A 13,620-nucleotide genomic window follows, 5' to 3' on the forward strand; every position below is an offset into this window, starting at 1 on the left:
TCTTCCCCCCCAGTCGCTCTCTCTCTTCCCCCCTCCCCCCGTCGCTCTCTCTCTTCCCCCCCCAGTCGCTCTCTCTCTTCCCCCCCAGTCGCTCTCTCTCTTCCCCCCCAGTCGCTCTCTCTCTTCCCCCCGTCGCTCTCTCTCTTCCCCCCGTCGCTCTCTCTCTTCCCCCCCCAGTCGCTCTCTCTCTTCCCTCCCCAGTCGCTCTCTCTCTTCCCCCCCTCCCCCTGTCGCTCTCTCTCTTCCCCACCCAGTCGCTCTCTCTCTTCCCCCCGTCGCTCTCTCTCTTCCCCCCCCAGTCGCTCTCTCTCTTCCCCCCCAGTCGCTCTCTCTCTTCCCCCCCCAGTCGCTCTCTCTCTTCCCCCCCCAGTCGCTCTCTCTTCCCCCCCCAGTCGCTCTCTCTCTTCCCCCCCCCCAGTCGCTCTCTCTCTTCCACCCCCCCAGTCGCTCTCTCTCTTCCTCACCCAGTCGCTCTCTCTCTTCCCCCCCCCCCCCCAGTCACTCTCTCTCTCTTTCTTCCAACAACAACAACATGCCCTCAAAAGCCTCGGCACCGCCGGGCACTCCAGCTAGTACGATATAAAATGATTACTGGCCGAGGAACAAAGATAGATTGTCTGATCCCACGCCCCCAACACGTACTCTCACCTGCGAGGAACGTACATCGGGATATTCGCCCACTCACGGCCCTCGATTTCCATCCACGTGTTGTGCGCGCACCATTTGCCAATGGGAGATTCTGTGCGCCACATGTGAGCAGCGGGAAATTGAGCCTGTAATTTTCATACCTTGCACTTGTGGACGAACCTCACGCATACAGTCATGGGAAGATGGGATTTGCTCGAGGATAAGACCACAGCCCATCTCATTAGCCTCCTACCATCCTGGTAGTCACATGATACAACGATAATAGAGTTCTTGACTAATTGTAGCAATCAATCTCTATCAATTAGTCTACAACAGACCCGGACATGATGCAAGGAAACCCTCAGTCGTGGAGTTTTGGAAATTGTGAGGAGAACTTGGTCTTCATTGAACTGGTTAAACAGGCGCAGAAGATTACAATTTCTGGGGTCAATGCCCCAAAACCGCCTAAAAGACGTCTGACCCTATATTAGTGCCAGGCCAGGAATCTTTTGCCAACAAAAAAGCACACGCTCCTCCTGGATCCACAACACCCCCGAGGGACACTGCCACCCCGTCATCGGCCTCCCACACCCCCCCACACCCCCTGGGACTTGCCTAAGGGCCGCTGCTGGCGAGGCAAGTGACCCGAAATTCATCTCAGAAGGCGTGACAGGCGCCGGCGGTTCACCCCAATTGTAGAAATGAGGCCCGAGGCCCAATTTTGGGTGAGCTTCAGGCCTCCCGCTGTCTGCACGCCTTTGGTTATGTATCCAAAAATGGGCCATAACACAATTTCTACCCCGTAGGTCCAAAGTCACCTGTTCTTCCCAAGCATGCTCCACTCACCGTGCGTCACTTCTCAAATTACTCATGCACTGTATCCTACATTTGCAAAAACCACACCTTAGCCGGTCGGCCTGCTATTTTGCTTACCTTTAAAAATCCGGTTGATAATCAGCGGTTTGTCTCCGTGAATGGAGCCCATTCCCCCTTCCAAACTGAAGCCCACTCCTGATGCATTTTTTTCAAGCTCCACCATGAAAATGTTCAATTTATCTTCCGCCGCTGTGGGTGATAACAGCAATGGCCTAGTCAGTAGGTCCACTAAACAGCTTCGTGTTCAAACCTATCAGAGTTATCCTTGATCAGATACAAGACAGCGATGGAGTAGAGTAGCCTCACGGCACCCCAACATACAAAAACGATGGGCAAGAAAAGACTAGCTGGCCCAAGCTTGCCCCACGACTCTAGGGTAGTGCATCGATCAATAAGCATGTTAATGAGACAACGACAACCACTGCTAGTTGATGTGCCATCAATAACTCAAAGACAAGAAGTTAAAGGATTCAACTGAAGGCTTTTAATCGCTAAGAACATTGCACGTCATTCCACATCGGATTCGTCTGGCAGAATGACTCATACAGCTCTTGAGACCTTTATATGACAAAAGACAGGGGCGGTGCCAATACACACAATAGGGGAAAAGGGGGCGGTGCACACAATACAATGCAGGTAAAACACAGGGGCTGATGAAGACATATATTTCATCACATTCACCCCTTCTACAGATTTAGTCTGTCCGGGGGTGTGATAGTCCTTCCTGAACGTCGCAACAGTCCCTCGGGTTCCGACCGGGAGTCCGTGGTGCCCTCCTGGGCATACCCATGTGCTGGGGGTGTTGCAGGTACTGCTGGGGGTGGTGAGGATACCTCTGGGGATGGTGGAGGTTCTTCTGGGGGTGGTGAGGATGGGTCGTCGTCGCTTCCTGCCGAGGCGAGGTCCTTTATGGACACGGTGTCCTCATGCCCGTCGGCGTGCCTGACGTACGCGTACTGTGGGTTTGCGTGGAGTAGGTGTACTGCCTCCACAAGGGGATCCGTTTTGTGGCCCCTCACATGCTTCCGTAATAGGACTGTCCCTGGGGTGGAGAGCCACGAAGGTAGGGGCACTCCCGAGGTTGATTTGCGGGGAAAAACAAACATCTTCTCGTGAGGAGTGGCGTTAGTAGCAGTACACAGTAGCGACCTTATCGAGTGGAGTACGTCTGGGAGGACCTCTTGCCAGCGGGAGGTAGGGAGGCCTTTAGACCTTAGTGCTAAGGTGACCGCCTTCCACACCGTCGCGTTCTCCCTCTCCACTTGCCCATTACCCTGGGGGTTATAACTAGTGGTCCGAATCGTGGCTATCCCCTTCGACAGCAGGTATTGGTGCAGTTCGTCGCTCATGAACAACGCCCCCGTCAGTGTGGATGTAGTTCGGCATGCCGAACGTGCAAAACAGACTGCCGAGGCACTTGATGACCGTGGCACTGGTCATGTCTGGGCAGGGGTAGGCGAATGGGAAGCGGGAGTACTCGTCCACAATGTTGAGAAAGTACACATTGCGGTCGGTGGGGGGGAGTGGTCCCTTGAAATCTAAGCTCAGGCGCTCGAATGGCCGTGTAGCTTTGAGCAGGTGGGCTCGGTCGGGCCTGTAAAAACGGGGCTTGCATTCCGCACAGGTGCGGCAGTCCCTGGTCATAGACCGGACCTCCTCGATGGAATAGGGCAGGTTACGGGATTTTATAAAGTGAAATAGCCGGGTGACCCCCGGGTGTCAGAGGCCATTGTGGAGGCCCTGTAGCCTGTCCCCCTGGATGCTGGCACACATCCCTCGTGATAGGGCGTCGGGGGATTCGTTGAGGGCCCCCGGCCTATATATTATGTCGTACTCAAATGTGGAGAGTTCGATCCGCCGCCTGAGAATTTTGTCGTTCTTGATCTTCCCCCTCTGTTTGTTGTTAAACATGAAGGCTACCGACCGCTGGTCGGTAAGCAGGGTGAAGCGTTTGCCGGCTAGGTAGTGCCTCCAGTGCCGCACTGCCTCCACTATGGCCTGGGCCTCCTTCTCTACCGAGGAGTGCCTGGTCTCGGGCCCTTGGAGGGTTCTTGAGAAAAAGGCTACGGGCCGCCCATCCTGGTTGAGGGTGGCTGCTAAAGCGAAGTCAGACGCATCGCTTTCGACCTGGAAAGGGATGTTTTCGTCCACTGCCCGCAGCACGGCCTTCTCAATGTCGTGTTTAATGCTGTTGAAGGCGGTGTGGGCCTCGGCCGTGAGCGGGAAGGATGTTGATTTCAGGAGGGGACGGGCCTTGTCGGAATAATTGGGGACCCATTGGGCGTAATAGGAGAAAAACCCCAGGCACCTTTTCAGGGCCTTGGGAGTGTTTGGTAGGGGTAGCTCCCGTAGGGGGTGCAATCGGTCAGGGTCTGGACCGACTTCCCCGTTTTCCACCACGCAGCCCAGGATACAGAGGCGCGTGGTGCTAAAGACACACTTATCCTCGTTGTAGGTGAGATTGAGTCTGAGGGCGGTTTTCAGAAATCTCGCGAGGTTCGAGTCGTGGTCTTGCTGGTCGTGGCCGCAGATGGTGACGTTGTCTAGGTATGGATAGGTGGCTGTTAACTGGTTCTCATCGACCATGTGGTCCATCTCCCGCTGGAAGACCGAGACCCCATTCGTTACCCCAAAGGGGACTCTGAGGAAGTGGTAGAGGCGTCCGTTCACCTCAAAGGCGGTGTATGGACGGTCCTCCGGCCTAATGGGGAGCTGGTGGTATGCCGATTTTAGGTCGATGGTGGAAAACACCCGGTATTGTGCAATTTGGTTAACGATATCCGCTATGCAGGGCAGAGGGTAGGCATCTAGCTGGGTGTATAGATTAACCGTCTGGCTATAATCTATCACCATCCGCTTCTTTTCGCTACCCTTAACCACTACTACCTGGGCGCGCCACGGGCTGGTACTGCATTCGATGATACCCTCCCGCTTGAGTCTACTTCAGACGCAATGAACCGTCTGTCCTCCCAGCTGTACCGCCTACTCTTGGTCGCTATGGGTCGACAGTTGGGTGCGAGGTTGGCGAACAGAGAGGGCGGCTTGACCTTCAGGGTAGCCAGACCGCACACTGTGAGGGGCGACTGGGACCCACCGTAGGTAAGCGTGATACTTTGGTGGTGGCACTGGAAGTCCAGACCCAAGATCACGCTCACACAGAGATCTGGCATTATCAACAGTTTAAAATCTGTGTAATCAGTGCCTTTTACCGACAACATAACCGCGCAGAAACCTGTAATTTTTGAGGTATGAGTCTTATCAGCCATGGCGATTTTGCCCTGTGTAGGGACTATCGTTAGTGAAAGTCGTTTTACCAGGCTAGGATGAATAAAGCTTTCGGTGCTCCCGCAGTCAATCAAGCACTTAACCTTGTTCCCGTTTACCTCTATGTCCATCATCGATCTAGACAATGGATGCGGCCTGGATTGATCCACTGTGATTGAGGACACCAGTGGGTCCTGGGGGTCCGTGTAGTCGAGACAAGATGGTGGACTCCATGAGGGTGGACAAGATGGCGTCCAAGATGGCCGCCCCCACGGCGCGCACGCGGCGGTGGCGGAGTTGGAGGCGGGGTTCCCTCTGCAGACTTTACTGAAATGTCCTTTCTTCCCGCATTTAAAACAGGTGGTGCCCTTCGCTGGGCACAGATGCCTGGAGTGTTTGTCCTGGCCGCAGAAGTAGCATTTCGGGCCCCGATGCATCGCGGCAGTAGTGGGGCTCTTGGGTGGAGGCTGGGGCTCCGACGGTGCTGGGCTGGCCTGAGACCTGGGAGGTGAAGATGGCTTCCAAGATGGCGGCCCCCACGGTGCGCACGAGGCGGAGTGGGCCGCGTGGCCTGAGGAACAGGATTCAGAGTTCCTCTGGGCCATATCCAGCGATCGCGCTATGCCCATAGCCTGTTTTAAGTCCAGTCCCTCCTTTTCAAACAGTTTCTGCCGAATGTAATTTGAACTGAGGCCCGCAATAAAGGAGTCTCGGATCAGCTCCTCTGTGTACACGGTGGCAGACACGGCCTTACAGTTACAGTCTCTGCCCAGTACTTTTAGGCTTAGCATGAAGTCCTCTAGTGACTCACCATGCCGCTGTGTGCGAGTAGTCAGAAGATGCCTGGCGTACACCTTGTTTATTGGCCGCACGTAGTGGGCCTTCAGAATGGTGCAGGCATCCTCGTAGCTGGTGGCATCTCGGATGAGAGGGGAGACCCGATGACTCACCCAGTTTCGCAGGATTCCCAGTTTCACGTCTCCGGTGGCGGTCGCGGCTGCTATGGCGGTGGCTGAGGTTTCGATGAAAAATTCGAAGCATTGGAACCAGTGTCCGAACTGTGTGGCTGCGTCTGTGGCATGGGGGTCCAGATCCAAGCGCTCTGGTTTCAGGAGTCGATCCATCTTGGTGTTTTAGTGATTAAAATTGATGTGCCATCAATAACTCAAAGACAAGAAGTTAAAGGATTCAACTGAAGGCTTTTAATCACTAAGAACATTGCACGTCATTCCACATCGGATTCGTCTGGCAGAATGACTCATACAGCTCTTGAGACCTTTATATGACAAAAGACAGGGGTGGAGCCAATACACACAATAGGGGAAAAGGGGGCGGTACACAATACAATGCAGGTAAAACACAGGGGCTGATGAAGACATATATTTCATCACACTAGTTATTCTAGATTTTAGCATAACTTCCATTTGCTTGAAGGACTTGTATCTGAATCATTGGGTTGCAGCTAGGTATCCTGGTCCATTTTGGACACGTCCATTCCTGGCAGGGTTGGTCCTGCCCTACAGGGACATCTCCTGCCAACCTTACAGTGCCACTCACAGCGTCTCGTTGTCCAATCAACGTGGCAAACAAAACCTGTGACTTTTATTGGTCCAGGAAGGTTTGTAGAGATGCATTCAAGCCTTTTTGCAAAAAAAATTGAACTTAAATTACCTCTGAAAATACTGACCTGAGCTTGTGGGGTTCTCGGTTGATGAGCATTCGATTGAAGTGCTGAGCTTGCTTTCACCTTCTTTGGCCTTGTGTATCACAATCACCGCTTGCTTTGGCAGTCGAGCCTGGCGCAAGATAGCCAGAGCCTCAGTGTGAGTCACACCTTTCAGCGATTGTCCATTGATCGACAAAATCTCATCTCCTTTTTGAATTGTTCCTTCCTGAGCTGCCAGTCCGTTCGCAAACACTCTGTGCACCTGTTGGTGCAAGAGGTAGGTAGAAAACAGTTCACAACAAATTTATTAGCAAAATGAGCACTTCGCCCTCCATTCAGTATCTAGGCACTGCCTCTGCACATCGTCTGCTCCAGTCTGAGAGCTTTCCACAAACAAATGTATGTCACGGCATTACAATCCAAACATACGTTATACAAAGCTTTGGTTAGACTGCATCTGGAGTAACTGCGTTCAGTTCTGGGCCCCGCACCTCAGGAAGGACATGTTGGCCTTGGAAAGGGTGCAGCGCAGATTCACCAGAATGATACCAGGGCTTAAAGGGTTAAATTACGAGGCCAGGTTGCATAGTCTAGGCTTGTATTCCCTTGAGTATAGAGGATTAAGGAGTGATCTAATTGAGATGTTTAAAATGATTAAAGGAGTTAATAAGGTAGATAGAGAGAAACTAGTTTTCCTCTGGTGGGGGGGGGGAGTCCAGAATAAGGGGGCATAACCTTAAAATTGGAGCTAGGCCGTTCAGGGGTGATGTCATGAAGCACTTCTTCACAGAAAAGGTAGCGGAGATCTGGAACTCTCTCCCCCAAAAGGCTGATGAGGCTGGGGCTCAATTGAAAAAATCAAAACTGAGATTGATAGATTTTTGTTAGGCAAGGGTATTAAGGGATACAGAGCCAAGGCGGGTAGATGGAGTTAAGATACAGATCAGCCGTGATCTAATTGAATGGCAGAACAGACTCGAGGGGCTGAATGGCCTCCTCCTGTTACTATGCTCCCAGAAATAGAGATCGCCTTTCCTGGTGCAGTAGTAGGTGTTGTTGAGTTCTGTATTTAGAAAGAGTCAGGACAAGTGAACCTGGATTACATTGGGTCCCATCAGGGATCTACCTTGATAGCACAGAACTACCTGCTGTCACCAGGTCTGAGGAGAAAATACTCCATTTTACTCTGCATGAATCTGCGCCATCATCCTTTACTTCAAAACAAAATTATCTTCAAGTTACTGTAATAAGGTAAATTTGAAGTTTTTTGTCAAAAACAGGAAATGGCAGGCGTGTTACCCGTGATACGTGTTGGTGGTGGAGCGAGGTGTCTCACCGGCAGTGCATATGGGTCGCAAAGCAACTAGCACCCGGGCGCGGCAATGTTTGCGCCGCTCGCGAAATTAAGGGGAGCGTTTTGCAATTGGGAAGGGACTGAGGGAGTGCTATTTGAAGGCGACCGCTTCCTGCCTTTTTTTGTCAGCGACATTTTTGCACCACGCATTCTGAGAGAGAGAGACTTCTGGAGAGATTCAACGCTGTGTGAAGGAGTTTTGGGTACTGAGCAGCACTTTGCAGGTTCATTTTGATTTGACCTTCCTTGCATCGGTTTAGAAGAGGCTATGGGGGCTGCACTCTGAGCTCTTTCCCTGGGCCTCTCCATTGTTCTTTCCAGCAGATTTGATGTACAGGTCTCTCCAGGCCGAGATTCAAGGCTGCAATGAGCAGGGTGTGGATGGAGAGCAAGATCAACCCTCCCCTTTAAGAACTGGCCGGCGCTATTGTGTCTGTGTTCCATTGCTGACTGACATCACATGAGCTTCGCCAGCCCTCTGAGATAGCGCCTCGCCCCTCGGCGTTAGCGCCTTAAGAGAGGTGTGTAGCACCTGATTTAGCGCTCCAATCACCTCCAGGGGCAATAGAAGTCAAGTTTGCAACCAGGCGTTAAACTTTGCGCCCGGCCGATCATTGCGCCCCAAACGGGGCGATACCGAATTTCTCCCCCATTAACTCCATGCTTATTTTGGGGAGTGGGATCTAGGAATCCGTTCACAGAATGCCGAGCTCTAATCCCTTGTCTGGTTGAAACGACTGAAGGGGCTTGGAAGAACCAGTCCCTCTCTCCCCACAGTCCTCCCAAAGCAGCAAGGAAAAGTCACACGGTCTTTGCATCCCAGTGACATTAACCACATAGTGGGAGGAGTCCAACCTTCATCCAGCGAATGGCCAATGCACCCAAAAGGGAGCAATCCACCACTTTGGATTAATTGAACACAGTCAAACACTTTTATAGGATCTCTCTGCCTGGGAGTAGGCGACTGGACATATTTTTCTAAGGATGAACCAGATGAACCTGTGATAGTCACATCACAGGAAATGCTTTCACTTCTGCTAGATTTTCTTTACTGATGGTACTTACGGTTGTGAGTTTAGTTTCCAGATCTACACCTCCACCGATGCTGAATCCCAGTCCAGAGCCTTCTTCTTTGTGCAGGACCACAACATGAATGTCTTCGAATTGCTGCAAAGTGATAATGATTATAATGAAGTTTTTACTCTGTGTAGATCTACCAACAGCTAGTTCTCAGTATCATTCTACAAGCTATAGCTCAGTGGGTAGCACTCTCGCCTCGCTGTCAGAAGGCTGTGGGTTCAATTCCTACTCCACAGACATGAATCTAGGCTGACAGTCCTAGTGCAGTACTGAGGGAGTGCTGCACTGTCAGAGGTGCCATCTTTCGGATGAGTTGTTAAACTGACGTCCTATCTGCCCCTCTCAAGTGGACGTAAAAGATCCCACGGCACTATTTCGAAGAAGAGCAGGGGAGTTATCCCCGGTGTCCTGGTCAACATTTATCCCTCAACCAACACCTAAAAACAGATTACAGGAAACTTTCGATTAACCGGCCACTAAATAACCGGAACGCTCTATCCACCGGCAAAATTCAGGAGTCGGTTCAGGTAACTTTTTTTACTTTTAGTTACTTTTTTTACTCCATTTGTGGCTGTGCAAGGGTGTAGCTGTTGCTAAGCTACAGAGACGCTTGCAACTTCTGCCGATTGTTTTGAAGCTGAACAGGGTTTGTTGCTTTATACGGAGCTCTGAGCTCCGTATCTTTTAACTATAGCGTTCGGTTATCCGGCATTGTTGATGGACCGGCACCAGGTCGGTCTCGTCCGTGCCGGATACCAGAAAGTTTCCTGTATCCGGTCATTATCACATTGCTGTTTGTGGGAGCTTGCTGTGTGCAAAATGGCTGCTGCACTTCCTACATTACACCAGTGACTACACTTCAAAAGTATTTAATTGGCTACAAAGCACTTTGGGGCGTTCTGAGGTTGTGAAAGATGATCTGAAGGGAGAGGAAAAAGGTTGTTAAGCAGTGAGTTATTATGATCTGGAATGCATTGCCTGAAAGGGTGGTGAAAGCAGATTCAATAGTAACTTTCAACAGGGAATTGTACAAATACTTGAAAGGGAAAAATTTGCAGGGCTCTGGGGAAGGAGCAGGGGAGTGGGATTAATTGGAGAGCTCTACCAAAGAGCCGGCACAGGCACGATGGGCCGAATGGTCTCCTTCTGTGCTGTATCATTTTACGATTCTATATAAATGTAAGTCTTTAATTAGAGCTTCATTCACCAGGAATCTAGAGCACCCAAGGCCAACCATTCTCTTCATGGGCCAGGCGGAACTTGGAAGAATGGATATTGACTTTGAGCAATAGTGTAAAATGGGCGATAGCGAATCGGCAGCCTGTTGCAGTCAATGGGAATAAAAATGGGGAGAGATGTCAAACGAGCTCTCGACTCGCTATCATCTGTTTTACACTACCGCACAAAGTCAAGATCTACCCCGGGGTACGTGTTACAATTAGTTACTCAAGGAAGTTTGAAAACAATCGTGCCCAAACTGATGGCTGTTTGCATACAGGAATTTCTGACTAGCAAGCCAGATAATCCCGATTTAATTGTGGCCCCCAAAATTCCTGGGGACCCTGCCCTGCCCGTGGGAAGTGGGATTTCTCCCCGCCAGCCTGATACATGCTCACGTCACATTGAGGCTCCGCACTGGAAGCTGAATCCTGCAATCTCCCAAGACTCGCGAGCTTGTTTGTTGGAATCCATTGAAACTAAGGACGTGAGCGTGAGCTGTCACTCAGTCACAGCCAAAAGACAAGCGGGCCTGCATTTATACAGCACCATATCGTGCCTTTCAGAAGCATCTCAAAGCACCACACCTCATGAATTACTTTGGGAGGCAGTGACTTATTATGTAGGAAAACACGGCAGCCATTATGCACACAGCAAGATCCCACTCAAACGATAATGAGATGAACGATTAGTGTTTTTTTTATATATTTATTCTCACGACATGAGCGTTACTGGTAGGGCCGGCAGCCCTGAGAAGGTGGTGGTCGACCTTCTTGAACTACAACGGTTTGATACAACAGAGTGTCTTGCTAGGCCACTTCACAGGGCAGTCAAGAGTGAACCAGGTTGGTGTGGGACTAAGGTCACATATAGGCCCAGGCCCTAAAGGACATGAGTCAACCAGTTGGGTTTTTACTACGATCTGACGGCTTCATGGTCACTTTTACAGACACCAGCTTTTTATTTCCAGATTTCCAGAAAACATTTTTAAACTTGGTATTGAGAACAATTACGTCATTGGAACTTTAACATGCACTTGAACCATCAGAACAGACAATCAGGGCCGTAGCTAAAAGTTGCATTTCAAAGACTGCAGCTCCAATATTGCAACACCTCTTCAACTCGACACTGGAGTGGCAATCTGGACGATGAAACGCCCACTTTGAGGTTTCAACCCGGAACCCTCTAACCCAGAGGGTCCGCTAGATGTAGGAAAGTGTTTACCTAGCTTAGTGAACTAGCCTGGCATTACATAGAATTACATGGAATGTACAGCGCAGAAACAGGCCATTCGTCCAACTGGTCCATGCCAGTGTTTATGCTCCACACGAGCCTCCTCCTACCCATTTCATCCACCCTATCAGCATACCCTTCTATTCCTTTCTCCCTCATGTTCTCCCTCCCTCCCTAGATTCCCTTTAAATGCATCTATGCTATTAGTCTCAACTTCTTCCTGTGGTAGCGAGTTCCACATTCTAACCAAAGCGGTTTCTCCTGAATTCCCTATTGGATTTATTATAGTGACTATCTTATATTTATGATCCCTAGTTTGGAATTACCCACAAGTGGAAACATCTTCTCTACGTCTAACTTATCAAAATCCTTCAGAATTTAAAAGACCTCTATCCGGTCATCCCGCAGACTTCTCTTTTCCAGCCTGTTTAGCTTTTCCGAATAGTTATAACTTCTCAGTTCTGGTATCATCCTTGTAAATCGGTTTTGCATCTTCGCCAGTGCCTCTATACCCTTTTGATAATATGGAGACCAGAACTGTCCAAAGTACTTTCAGAGAACTGCGAGAGTATCTGACATGTCTGAAGAGTGTTTTGCATGTTGATTGGGTTAACTGTCCTACAGACACTAACCCCATCCTACAGACACTAACCCCCATCCTACAGACACAAACCCCCATCCTACAGACACAAACCCCCATCCTACAGACACTAACCCCATCCTACTGACACTAACCCCATCCTACAGACACTAACACCATCCTACAGACGCTAATCCCCATCCTACAGACACTAACCCCCATCCTACAGACACTAACTCCATCCTACAGACACTAACCCCCATCCTACAGACACTAACCCCATCCTACAGACACTAACCCCCATCCTACAGACACTAGCTCCATCCTACAGACACTAAACCCCATCTTCCAGACACTAACCCCATCCTACAGACACTAACCCCATCCAACAGACACTAACCCCATCCTACAGAGGCTAACTCCCATCCTACAGACACTAACCCCATCCTACAGACACTAACTCCACCCTACAGACACTAACTCCCATCCTACAGACCTACAGAGACTAACCCCATCCTACAGACACTAACCCCCATCCTACAGACACTAACCCCATCCTACAGACACTAATCCCATCCTACAGACACTAACCCCATCCTACAGACACTAACCCCCATCCTACAGACACTAACCCCCATCTTACAGACACTAACTCCATCCTACATACATTAACTCCCATCCTACAGACACTAACCCCCATCCTACAGACCTACAGACACTAACCCCATCCTACAGACACTAACCCCCATCCTACAGACACTAACCCCATCCTACAGACACTAACCCCATCCTACTGACACTAACCCCATCCTACAGACACTAACCCCATCCTACAGACACAAAGCCACATCCTACAGACACTAACCCCCATCCTACAGACACTAACTCCATCCTACAGACACTAACCCCCATCCTACAGACACTAACCCCATCCTACAGACACTAACCCCCATCCTACAGACACCAGCTCCATCCTACAGACACTAAACCCCATCTTCCAGACACTAACCCCATCCTACAGACACTAACCCCATCCAACAGACACTAACCCCATCCTACAGACACTAACTCCCATCCTACAGACACTAACCCCATCCTACAGACACTAACTCCATCCTACAGACACTAACTCCCATCCTACAGACCTACAGAGACTAACCCCATCCTACAGACACTAACCCCCATCCTACAGACACTAACCCCATCCAACAGACACTAACCCCATCCTACAGACACTAACCCCATCCTACAGACACTAACCCCCATCCTACAGACACTAACCCCCATCCTACAGACACTAACCCCATCCTACAGACACTAACCCCATCCTACAGACACTAACCCCATCCTACATACATTAACTCCCATCCTACAGACACTAACTCCATCCTACAGACACTAACTCCCATCCTACAGACCTACAGAGACTAACCCCATCCTACAGACACTAACCCCCATCCTACAGACACTAACCCCATCCTACAGACACTAACCCCATCCTACAGACACTAACCCCATCCTACATACATTAACTCCCATCCTACAGACACTAACCCCCATCCTACAGACCTACAGACACTAACCCCATCCTACAGACACTAACCCCCATCCTACAGACACTAACCCCATCCTACAGACACTAACCCCCATCCTACAGACACTAACCCCATCCTACAGACACTAACCCCATCCTACAGACACTAACCCACATCCTACAGACAC

At 50.4% G+C, this 13,620-nt stretch overlaps 1 protein-coding gene across 1 annotated transcript in view; it reads right to left on the minus strand.

Annotated features, from left to right (window-relative positions):
- Positions 1–1,270: 1,270 nt before the first annotated feature.
- Positions 1,271–13,620, minus strand: part of il16 (interleukin 16) — a 171,479-nt gene continuing 159,129 nt past the window's right edge. Inside the window, exons 20-22 of the mRNA XM_085968872.1 lie at positions 8,853–8,954; positions 6,455–6,695; positions 1,271–1,692 (exon numbers count right to left, since the gene is read on the minus strand). Of these exons, the coding sequence (XP_085824998.1) occupies positions 1,532–1,692; positions 6,455–6,695; positions 8,853–8,954 (504 nt within the window). The 3' untranslated portion in view covers positions 1,271–1,531. The remainder of the gene's footprint in view (positions 1,693–6,454; positions 6,696–8,852; positions 8,955–13,620) is intronic.

This window comes from Somniosus microcephalus, chromosome 27 (genome assembly GCF_052327205.1).
Source record: "Somniosus microcephalus isolate GS21.2 chromosome 27, FLI_Smic_1.0, whole genome shotgun sequence".
NCBI lineage: Eukaryota > Metazoa > Chordata > Chondrichthyes > Squaliformes > Somniosidae > Somniosus > Somniosus microcephalus.